This window comes from Neovison vison, chromosome 11 (assembly GCF_020171115.1).
Source record: "Neovison vison isolate M4711 chromosome 11, ASM_NN_V1, whole genome shotgun sequence".
Classification (NCBI taxonomy): Eukaryota; Metazoa; Chordata; class Mammalia; order Carnivora; family Mustelidae; genus Neogale; species Neogale vison.
In genome coordinates this window covers 128433841-128445942 of record NC_058101.1, presented here as the reverse complement: position 1 = coordinate 128445942, position 12102 = coordinate 128433841, and the positions used below count along the sequence as shown (strand labels likewise).

At 35.8% G+C, this 12102-nt stretch overlaps 1 protein-coding gene across 3 annotated transcripts in view; it reads left to right on the top strand.

The window, feature by feature from the left end:
- Nucleotides 1–10382, top strand: part of GASK1B (golgi associated kinase 1B) — a 49545-nt gene extending 39163 nt beyond the window's left edge. For all 3 annotated transcript variants that reach the window (XM_044224704.1, XM_044224703.1, XM_044224705.1), the window contains exons 4-5: nt 5708–5934; nt 8701–10382. In XM_044224704.1, coding sequence (XP_044080639.1) covers nt 5708–5934; nt 8701–8908 — 435 coding nt within the window. In that variant the 3' untranslated portion in view covers nt 8909–10382. The remainder of the gene's footprint in view (nt 1–5707; nt 5935–8700) is intronic.
- Nucleotides 10383–12102: the final 1720 nt, after the last annotated feature.

The window sequence follows — 12102 nt, the reverse complement described above, 5'->3', positions numbered from 1 at the left end:
ATTTCTAATTTATGTGAGGAAGAACATCTTCATTTTCCTCTCTCTTCAGCTTCCAAGTACACTCTGTCTTGATTACCTTCAGTTTTTGTTCTTTTTAACATTTCCCTCTGATGCCCTGCTCCCTTGTTTTTACCTTCCTTCCAGCTGTACATGAGAAAATGATAGTGAAAATTGAAGACTCTTGAGAAATTTGGCTTTACCTATTGGGCACAATACTTTTATCCACCATTTGCTCCGCTACCTGCCTTCACGTTCCCCTAATCCTCGACAGAACTGTCCTGCATTATCCTACTTAAAATGTGACTCATTTTGAGTGACTCAACCTGCCAATTTATTAGTCCATGACAAGTACAAAAATCGCAAATAAGCACTTAGAAACTTTGATGGCCATTTGGTAGGGGAATTTCATCTGTTGATTCAAATATTTGGCTGGTATTTTGTATTTTATTTCTCTAGTAATAAATTATTATTATAATTATTATTACTATAATTATCAGGATCATTTAACAAACAACAATCCATATAGATTGTGGGGCTGAAGGAAAGAAAAAAACAAAAACCCCTGGTCTTTCACTACAGACATTCTGAGAAGCACTGGTCTCATGTACTCTCAGTTCTTCTAAAGATGTCTTTTGATTGCCTACCTTCATGCCTTTATCTATTTTTTAGTTAATACTTCCTGTCCCTCAAAACACAACCATAATATCCTCTCCTTCATGTGTTTTTACCTGAACTCCTACACTGCAGTTTTTTGTATTTCTGCTGAAACTTTATAACCAGTATTTACTGAATGTAGTGACATTCAGTAATTTAGTATTCTATACAAGTGCACTTGCTTTTTTTTTTTTTTTTCCCTCCACCACATTGGCTGCATGTGAGAGAGATAATCAGGATGGAGAAGGGCATGGATATCTGGGTTAGAATCCCAAGTTCTGTCATTTATGAAATGAGGGACCTTGGGTCAGTCAACCAGCCTCCTTGTTCCTCACTTGCTTCATTTATCAGACAGGACTGTTGGCAGGTCCTATCCCTTCGGGTTGCTGTGAGCATTAAATGCAATGATACATGTAAAGCATTAAGTGTACAGTTCCTGGCACATACTAAACACTCAGTAGATGACTGCTCTTGTGTTTTTCATTAATATTAGCAGCACTCTTAGAATATTTTTTTCTTGCTTTTGTTTAGACATTGCCTGAAATTAGTTATTTAATTTCATTGCTTTGAGGAAAAAGAAGCCATGAAGCCATTGCTTTGATAGACCCACTTTTTGAAGACACAGCTAGAATGGATGGTGTGCAAAAGGGTGGAAAGTCATTGGATTTCTATAGATTCTTATGGGGCTTTGGAGAGCTGGTCAGTGCAGCAGAGGCATCCTTGTTTAGGCTCTGTAAACTTAACTGAGTCACTCAAAAGATACTTTTTTCGTGCAGGCAAAAGTTACACCCCCAAAAGGAAAATAGAATTTAAAAAAGGAATTTTAGAAGAAGGCAGTATATCTAAAAATATTCCCACAACCACCAACAAAAAATTTGGCTGGAACACCTGGATTTTTCTGAGTATAATTTTAGTTAGGTAAACATTGAAAATATATATTTTCCTAAAAGAAGAAAGAGCAATTTTATGGAAAATCATGGTTGGTAGTAATCTTCTGATTCAGAAGATTAATTCTGTAAAAGATTTTCCTTGTTTTAAAGAGTGAGAGGTTGTGAATTTGAACAAGTTGCATTAATGATGATCAATACTCACAATCGCTTAACTGGTAAGATTTACCCCCAATGAATCTTCTTTTAGGAAAATCATCTAAGGATATAGACCCATAGATGTGAACAATAGTGATTAATTATGTGGTAGTTAAATGAAATGATAGTTTTACTATGTGAGCCAAAAAATATATATTAAAACCATATTATAGATTCACAGTTATCTAGGATATGCTTTATTAGGCTTTAAAAAAATAGGTAAACTCTCTTGGAAGTAAGCAGAAATATATTCAATATATAACTAAATTAAATGCCTAGCAATATGGCACTGAATTTAAGGGAGTGGATTATGGTTTTGTGGTCAAATTATTTTTGGTATAGTGAATGTGAATTCAAAAGGAAGACTACAAACAAAATTCTGAGAAAAGCTAGGGAATAAGATTTAAGAGCTACTTAAGCCCCTGCTAGACAAGGACAATAATACAAAGACATAATTTACTTTACTTAGAGGATAAGAAAAATGAAGTGAAACCCAGATTATTTGAAGTCTTACAACCCAATTCTATATTTGTAGGTGTACACACTTACACCACCCCACACACACTCAACACGTATTAACATACCTACCAACTTCACATGTACGTCCAAATAAAAGGGGGCGGTGAACATTTTCTGGACAAGAAGTTGAGCCGAACACACACCCATTTTTAATAATAAGGTCTGTTAGACTTGAATAGCACAACAGTCTGTCAGGGAAGTGGTGAAATCATCACAGACTGTTGAGTGATTCAAAATTAGATCAGACAAAGCACTTTAAAAATACACTGTAGGAAACAATCTAATGCTGGGAAGGCAATAAAAAAAAAAATGACCTATCTCGGTCTTTTCCACCTCTAACTTTTAATGTTTTCTTGTAGTTTAAAAATAGAAAAGTATAATATTTATAGGAGTACTGAGAGTTGATATCTGGACTCTGAAGAGCTTATTATTTAACATTAATATTTTTGACTCATGGCTTTTTTGTAGAAACAACAGAAATGTAGCTATATTTCTTAGTCCTTTCTTCACTGATATGAAATCAACAATGAAGAAAAAGCTCAGGGTTCGGGGTACCATTTATTAAGCGGTTGATAGATTAGTCCTTAAAACTAAAATGCCTACCATTTATCCTTTGTAACAGACCTTGAATGTTGTGGTCAAAATTAAATAGGATTTATGGGTTTTTTTCCTATTATATAATGCCATTATAACAGGTTATAAGCATATGATGATGTTGGAGCATGGTATAGAGATTCTTTGGGAATTATAGAAGAGGGGAAATTGGATGAGAAGCAGCTTCTAGAAGGATTATTTTTCATGTTCTCCCTGACTCCCTGATCTTAAATAATTGGCAATCAAATGCAATCTCTTTACATCACTTGATTTCTCTTATATTCAAAGAAAGTCAAGGTACTACACAAAGTGGATCAAATTGTTTGAAGTGAAAAGACTCAATAATTTTTTCTTATAGTTCTCATTTGTGCTTTTTTTCATTTAACTTATAGTGATTTGCTTGGGTTGCTCTTGCTTACCTTTGGGCAACCCCTGTGCTCATGTCAGACAAAGACACTTTAACCAGAGTGGGAACTTACTGTTCTCTGCAGTCAGCCTAAGTGACATTTTGGATAAATCATTGCTTAGACTTATAGCCCCATGGATCAGTTGTCTGGAACCAGTCCAGACAGTCCTCCCTTTATCTGTAGGTTGCTTTTAGATCAGCAATGTATCCTCTGCATTATCCAAATGCTTCTTGGCTCACTAACCACCCCTTTTCCATGTGACTGGTTTTATATAAATGTCACAGAAAATTGGCTTAGACTGACCTCTTTTATAATCCCTGTTTCTCAAGATATGCTATTTGATAGAAAGTTCACTTATGTGCAGAAAACAGAGACAAAGGTCATTTGTCCAGTTCTTAAAGTTTGCTGTGGTAGGGAGGCAAAATTAAATGACCACTTCATTTTCCTCTGGGAGTAGTGATGGTGTGGAGGTACTGAGCATGGGCAATATTTGCCTTGGTGCCTTACCCCACTGATGGATAGGAGATGGTCAAAAAAAATTGTTGGATGAATGAATGAATGAATGAATCATCATTTCAAAGTAGGCTAAATTTTGGTACTACACTTTCTTTTATCTTTTTGGTACTACACTTTCCGCATTCCTTATTGAGCAGTTGACCTCTTAAGTGTGGCTAGCTCCACAAGATCTGTAAAAACAGGGAAAGAGAAATAATTGAAATTTAGTGCCAAAGGAATAAAAGTGACAGTGTTATGTCCAGCCATCTTTTGAATCATAAGCATATGTATTTTCTTTGATTAACCTTAAACTATTCGACATGATGTATTGGGAGGAAAATCTTGGAATTTTGGAGACAAATATACCTGTGTCTGCACTTGATCTTAGCCAAAAGGCCGAGAAACGATAGCTGTGTCTAAATCTTAACTTTGCTACTTACTTATATCCTACTCAGAGTGGACTATTTTAAGATTTTTATTTATTTGACAGACAGAGATCACAAGTAGGCAGAGAGGCAGGCAGAGAGAGAGGGGGAAGCAGGCTCCCTGCCAGGCAGAGAGCCCGATGCGGGGCTTGATCCCAGGACCCTGGGATCGTGACCTGAGCTGAAGACAGAGGCTTTAACCCACTGAGCCACCCAGACGCCCCCAGAGAGGATTTTTTAACCTCTCTGAAGCTCAATTTTTCTTCATAAGTATGGAGAAATTGCCTTTTGTCTTGGAAGCTTGTTTTGAGGTAAATCAATTCATACAGTATGTATGTGTGGGTCTCAACAATAATAACTTTTCATCTTTTGGAGTATCTTCTAGATGCCTGGGTGAGGGCTGGATGGTGTATAAACATTTTCATTACTATCCTCACTAATTGTACAAGGTACAGTACCATAGTATCATTCCTATTACATAGGTAATTAAATTGAAAGTCAGTGATGTAAAGGAATCTACACAAGGTCATAGAGATTGGACTTGAAACTTATCTAATTCCTAGCCTGAGGCTTTAATTTACCCTGATTAATAAATATCATTTCTTTTGTGCCCAAAGGAAATGGAAATAACACAGGTCTCCCTTTCTAATTAATTTGTTTACTTCTTCTATAGGATAGAAACCCTATCCCCATAATAAAACCTGCTGGGCCCAATAATTTTGTTCATCCTGCTCACTTATTTAGAATCTAGCTGTGGGCTCCATATAGGTAGTGCTTCTTGTTATCATTGCTGGATGTCACATCTTTTCAAAAGATTTATTCCATGTTATTTATTTCAGGTTATATAGTGTAATTCTAAAGTCCAAAAAGGTTAGAGGATGCAGTTAACTTTTAGAGCCACTGAGATAAGTTAGGTTTTCTATAATCCAGCTGGAGGAAAAAAAAAAGAGCCATAGCCTTTAGGTATATAAAAGTGCAGTGGTAGGGGTGTCTGGGTGGCTCAGTTGTTAAGCGTCTGCCTTTGGCTCAGGTCATGATCCCAGGGTCCTGGGACTGAGCCCCTCATCAGGCTCCCTGCTCTACGGGTGCCTGCTTCTCCCTCTCCCACTTCCTCTCCTGTGTTCTCTGTCTTGCTGTGTCTCTCTCTGTCAAATAAATAAATAAAATCTTTAAAAAAAAAAAAGTGCAGTGGTTTCTATCTTCTGCCATGAATAGAGTCAGAGATTCTTCTGGCCATGTGTCTACATATGATGTCAGTGGGAACTTTGAACATTAAGGGTGGAGATGTCTAACTTGGATGATCTGACTTTGGAGCTGTTAGAAGCTGGAAATGCTTTTAACCATGGCTGAGTCAGAGGGATATGAACCTTGGACTTCCTCTGACAGTTGCCTTTAATTAAATGAGCCTGGCCTTATTAGATTCTGGCAAGTCAGCTATTTAGAAAGCACCAATTCTTCAGAAATCTTATTTTCCCAAGTTTTGTTTTCACTCAGCATCTTAGATTTTGTTTTCGCTTTCCATTTTCAGATTTATAATCGTTTAGATACAAATTGCTGTGGATTCCGACCTCGAAAGGAAGATGTCTGTGTACAGAATGGTCTGAGGCCAAAATGTGACAACCAAGATTCTGTGGCTCTAGCACATGTTATCCAGCGAAAACATGACCCAAGGCATTTGGTCTTCATAGACAACAAGGGTTTCTTTGACAGAAGTGAAGATAACTTAAACTTCAAATTGTTAGAAGGCATCAAAGAGTAAGTTTTAAGAGGTAGTAACATCTATGGGACATCAGATTTCTATTAAATAAGTGGTAAGGTTTTGAGAAAATTCAAATGCTATGTGTGACTGATCTAACCCTTGAAAAGGATTGTGGATGTGGAATCTGGGGATGGAGGCCCAGAAATGGGAAACAGACCTAAGCAGAACAGAACAAGACTGCAACCATTGTGTCACTTTCACCAACCCATGCAACCTACAAAATTCCTGCTATGTTTCCTTGGCCCTTACTGTGAAAATCCATGTGGGTAAAGTTGGAAGCATGCAGGGACCTCTGGAATGGGAGCTGGCAAAGTAGGGATACGGAGGTGGCCAGAAGCTCCATTATCAGGATATGGGACAGGGGGACTAACAAACACAGATACTGATGTGGTGGGATGTCCAAAGGTATAATAAATTCAAGATATTTTTCTGAATGTGGCAGGAAATTGGACAAAAGTATCTTGAGGTTATCTATTTGGAAATAAAGGAAACTAATGCATTTAATAGTGGCAGGAACACACTGTAGAGTCTAGGCCATTCAATTTTAGCTATAGGGATCGAGGCTGGATTTCAGGCCCCAGGTCATAGCCACTCTTTCATAGCCTTCCTACCTTAGAAATCAGAGTGACCAAGACACGGGTATGTTTGAGACTTGGAAATAGAGGGGTGCATTAGTGAAAGAGTGAACCAGCTGTGTGAAGCTAAGCGACTCCTGGAGAGCAATGAAGGAGTCTAAAATTGAGAGTAGAACCCGAATCTTTCAAATCCAAGTCCAATCATTTTTCTACGGTAACTTGTGTTATTCAAGCTGTTCCTTTTATTTTTGTTAACAACACTCTGAAGCATGTTTCATTATTTCTTCCCAGCACTCCGCATTAGGTAGTGTGGTTTTTGTGTACTTCCAGGACTAGAGACAATACTATTCCCATGAGAGTTTCAGGAGCCCCAGTTTCCTGAGTTTTTGCCACGTCTTGCCCATTAATACTCGTTCTCACATCTCTTTGTGGATTGAAAGTAGAATATATGACAGATTCTTTCTTTAAAGTGGCTAAACTAAGGGAATTTTATGTGTAGAAAAATTGAAGGCATCACTTACTGAGTTGATATTGTGGGGTCTTCTTAAGTCTTTAAATTTTCTCTTGGAATTAGGAGTGCCTGAGAATATTGTTCATCTATTCAGTACATTCATATTATTATGAATACTGTTTTATTTATCCTTTGAAAGAAGTTAACTTTAAATGCAATATGAGGAGTAATGAGTCGAGTCAAAAAATTTTTTTTTGAATAAGTAAGTCACACATTGAAAAGCAAAAATGAAGACTTTGCTAGCCCAGATTTATGCATAGAATATTCCTATTAATCAGTGTAATGCACAGACAGGTACTTTTTAAATTTTCTTTTGTTAAAAGGATTAGTCACTAAAGAGATCCATGGTTTTCACGGTTTCATCTCATACATTCTGGTACAGCTAAATTAGTTGAAGGGTCATAGAATTTATAAATCATGGATTATAAATATTTCATAGAGCAAAAATGCTTACTTAATTAATACCATAGCCACTAAATTATATAGTACATGTCTTCAGGGAGCTCAGAGCATCTTATCAGCATTAATTAATTCCACACCTACTCAGAGTCATTAAGCACGTCCAGCTCTGTGCCCTTTGGTCTTTCTGCAGCATCAGAGCACTTGGGTTCCTTGCATTCATGTCCCCTGAATGCCATCCTTAGCTCACTCCACTGAAATTTGGAAAAGGCGTTTAGGAGGACTGAAATTTCCAGCAAACTGTATTCTTCAAACAAGGATATATTCTTGGTTTAGTTGTTAAGGAGCAACTACATTTGCATGAAATTTACTATGCAACCCCAGTATTTTTACTGTGCTTTCATCAGTATTTCAATGAAAGCTGGATGGGGTCAATTGGAGATTCAGCAAAACACTCCTTATGAAACTTGAACCTTGATAAAGTTCTTCAGATAATGTACATGGTAGGCAGCTTGTTTTTACTTTCTAAATGAAAAGCAAGAAGCACAAACCACTCTCTTAAGGTAGTGCAACAAGGACCTTTCCAAATTGGCCTCAGGTGTTCCAGAGGTGGGTCACAGTGAAATGCCTGCTTCTAAAACATGAGTTTTGTTAAATTTATTTGAAAACACTTCAGTATTCCAATTTAGTAAATTGCTCCCAGATTCTCAGAATTCCTAAAGTATAATCTGAATCAGAAGTAATTCTTTATTTAATTGAGCATTATGGAATGATTCCTTTCTCTTCTTACCACCTACATTTCAGATTATTTCACATTAAATTCAGTCATGCATTTGTCAGCATTTTGCTTCTCATATCTTCTTGCATAAAAACCCCACGTTGACGCTTATGAGGATACTATTCTATTTGACAGATTAAAATGGTTTCTATGGGTGAAATGGAGCTTAAGATTGAGGAAAGTATTTTTGCCAGGCTAACAGAACTCTTTTTAATTCCACGCCTCTCTTTGCCTACAGATAATGACTTTAAGTAAGATGTTAGTATGTCAGGTTCTCAGTGGAAAGTTCAACATAGAAAATTCAGTTCCCTTGAAACATATTCTTCTAGTATATTATTATTAAGAGAAGTGTCAGCTTGACAGTGACAAAAATATTTTCATTCTCCAGGTACTATTTGAGAGCGTGATTTATGCCAGATTAATGAAAGGCAAAGCAATTGGGTAAGGCATAATATTTCTAAGCAATTACTAAGAATGAAATATCATTTTATCTTCTCAGGTTTCCCGAATCTGCAGTTTCTGTTTTGAAGAGCCAGCACTTACGGCAGAAACTCCTTCAGTCCCTGTTTCTTGATAAAGTTTATTGGGAAAGTCAAGGAGGCAGACAAGGAATTGAAAAGCTTATTGATGTCGTAGAGCAGAGAGCCAAAATCCTTCTTACCTACATCAATGCACATGGGGCCAGGGTATTACCTATGAATGAATAAAAGGATCTTCTGGTTAGATTACTAGATAAAGTTATGCATTTTTTTGTTTTTGTTTTTAAATAGGTACACAAGCCTTAAGTCTTTATAGGAATGAGGCAGTGTAGATGAATATATAAAGTAAATAAATTTAACCAAGTGTTTATGATGGGTCTGAGGATGATAAGCAGGCTTAAAATCTTTTAAGAAATATATTGCTCAAAAAACGTTTGTTCACATTTTTCTCTAACATCATGTCACGTGAGTCTCTACATCTGATTTTACAGGATGGTTGCAATTATTATTCCAGCTAGCTTTGTTAAAACATTTGTCATGCACTTAAAAGAACAGTGTAAGACATAGGTACTGATCCTTCAACAAAGCATATTTTATGCCACATTGACTGGTCTGCCCAAGTACTGATGGAAAGGGTTCTTAACACTCTTCAGTCTGATTGTTGAAACAGAGCTGTCCCAGTACGACCCAGAGGCAGGTCCGCATTGGAAAACTGAGGCATGTGATTTGCAAAAACATCAGAGTGTACGATGATTCTGCACAGAAATGGAGGGTTATTTGCAAAAATGCGCCACTATATATTCTACTGTATCTATAAAGTGATTGGCCATCCCTGTGAATCTGAGAAGTAAGAATCATAGTTTCCTTTTTTTTTTTTAAGATATTTATTTTCTCTTCAGTATTGAAACTATCCATATTTGACAATTTATGCATTAGGTAGTTTTGTTTTCTCAGTTTTGGTCCAGTGGCTTAGACCTTGAATAATTTTAGGTTATGTTACCTATTTGAAATTTTACTTACAGAATGCCTTTTTTTAATAGATGCTCTTTTAACAAATTTTGTCATTTTTACAAATGATATATTCTAGTTTTTGTATATTTTCTTAATAATAGTGGTGTTCTTCAGATTTAAATGATATTGCCCAGATACGGACAATAGAACCAGGTATGGAGTGCATTTAAATATATTGTTTAGCTTATTCTAATAGGAGAAATATGAACAAAATAAATTAAAACCTGACTCTCCTCAGTGAAAGCACATGACTAGAATCAAAATGGTGAATTTGGACAATGTTGAGCTTCAAATAATTTTCCCCAAATACCCTCTACCAACTTCTTAATTAGGCATAAGACATGGACATACAGCATTCACATGTTGGGTCTTTGTGTCCTGGGAAGATATGCCTGTCATTACATATGATAAATATTCATACAGAGGTTTTAAATCTCAAACAAGTCATCATCCCTGCCCCCCACCTCACCCACTCCTTATGTAAAAACTGTTATACTCACTTCTTTTTCCCCTGAAAGCTGAAGAATACAATTTAAGAATATTGTAATGCTTTCTAGTCTCTGTTTTCTAAGTTCTGTATGTTATTGCTAAAACATTGCATTTTCTATGTTCTAATCAAGGGTCATTTAACACCACTGTAAAGTAGAACTATTTAAAACATTACAATAAAGACTAGTCTTTTTAAAAAATACATACCTATGGATTCTAATTTATGCAAATATATAGGGGCAAAATGTCAAAACAACACATGGTAACTAGAAGAGAAGATGGCCAACGAGAGAGGGATCATTTGACCATCTAATCGTAACTTTCCTAGACTCATATTAAAGAACTACATTTAACATCCGTATTTGCTGTGCTGACCATTGGAGAAGTGGTCTTCAGACCATTCTACTCTTCCATTATCCCTCTGAGGTCCTTTTTCTGGTTTCACACATTCTGTGCACTCTTTGGTTTGCCCAAGTCTCCACTTTGACTTGCTATCTTTGAGTTTTTTAAGATTCCCCCTTTTCTCTCATTAATCAGCATTTTAATAAAAAATTGGCCTACCAAAACCTTGGAGACCAAGGTTTTGTTTTGAGCCACTGACTTGAAAGAACTTTGTCAGGTTGCCTTATACTTTGTCTTATCGAGATGGCATACTTGCATTTTAATAAGCTTTTTATGGAATAGGTCATCTTTATCCAAATTTGTGAAATTAGTGGAGAGAATCCAGTCTCTCTAGAAATCAGCTTTCATGTTGTGTACCAAGCTACACAGCCTTTGGGTGGCTTGGTTCTCCCTAATGTGGGTCTGGCTTTGCTTATTTGCCTCCAGTGATTCTGACATGCTTAATATTAAATGAAAGGTCCTGGAACACATGTTTATTTTAGTCACCTTTGCTTTTTAACAATGTGTTTTGTTTTATAATCAGTGAATAATTCATGCTGTATCATTGTTGAATAATGAATAGCTACGGGGCCAGGCTTTTAATTCTAAGTAATGCTCTTCTTTTCTCTTACTGAAACAATGAGAGTATTCTGTGCCTTTCTAGTGCACTCAGATTATACTGTGGTTTCGTTCACATAAGCATATTATGTGGTTTATTTATAACTTGATAAATTTGAAATAGAACAATTTACATTGGCAGAAGTACAAAAGTTTATTCTTGTGTGAATTATTTTCTTTAAGCTGATAATATGAAAATAAATACATATCTTAAAAATCTGTAATAAAAATATTAGAAATTAAAGATGCGTGGCTTTTATTTTTTAGTTGGGTTTTTTTTGGTACATGCATTACTTTTCGGAAGTTAAGTACAGAAGACTGTCTGGTATCACTGTCCAAGATAAAAGAAACAAACAGTTAAGAGTTTTATTGGATTGTGTTTGTATATACATATATTTGATATTGATACTAGTGATCGCTTGCTTTCCCTGGTGTACGTAGAGCATTGTCTTAGCTGGTATGCAAATTAGTTAACAGATACCATAATTTTTGTTTTCCTTTGTTGGAGATGAGTTTTAGAATTATATAGTTAAGGTTATCTTTATAAAATTCGTATTTATTAAGTTTATTAGGCACTCTGGGGAATTTATCAAAATATAAAATGCTTTAGATTTATACTTAAAACATTTATAATCTCTGAACTTGTATAATAACATGTTTATTCCATTGTACCTTTAAATATATATTACATTCTATCTAATGAATAAAATAACTTAGATGTAGAATTATCTACACAGTATCATAGGAAATTCTAATGTTTATCTCAGCATAGAACAAAGGAAGGCACTCTTAGGGCACCAGTCTGAAAAAATGATATGGAAATTGTACGTGGGTCAAAGAAAGAGGATAAAGACTGTTCTCTAAAAACCGGTATCATCAAGAATTTAGAACTTTCCTTCATAGAAGATAATTTAATTTATTAG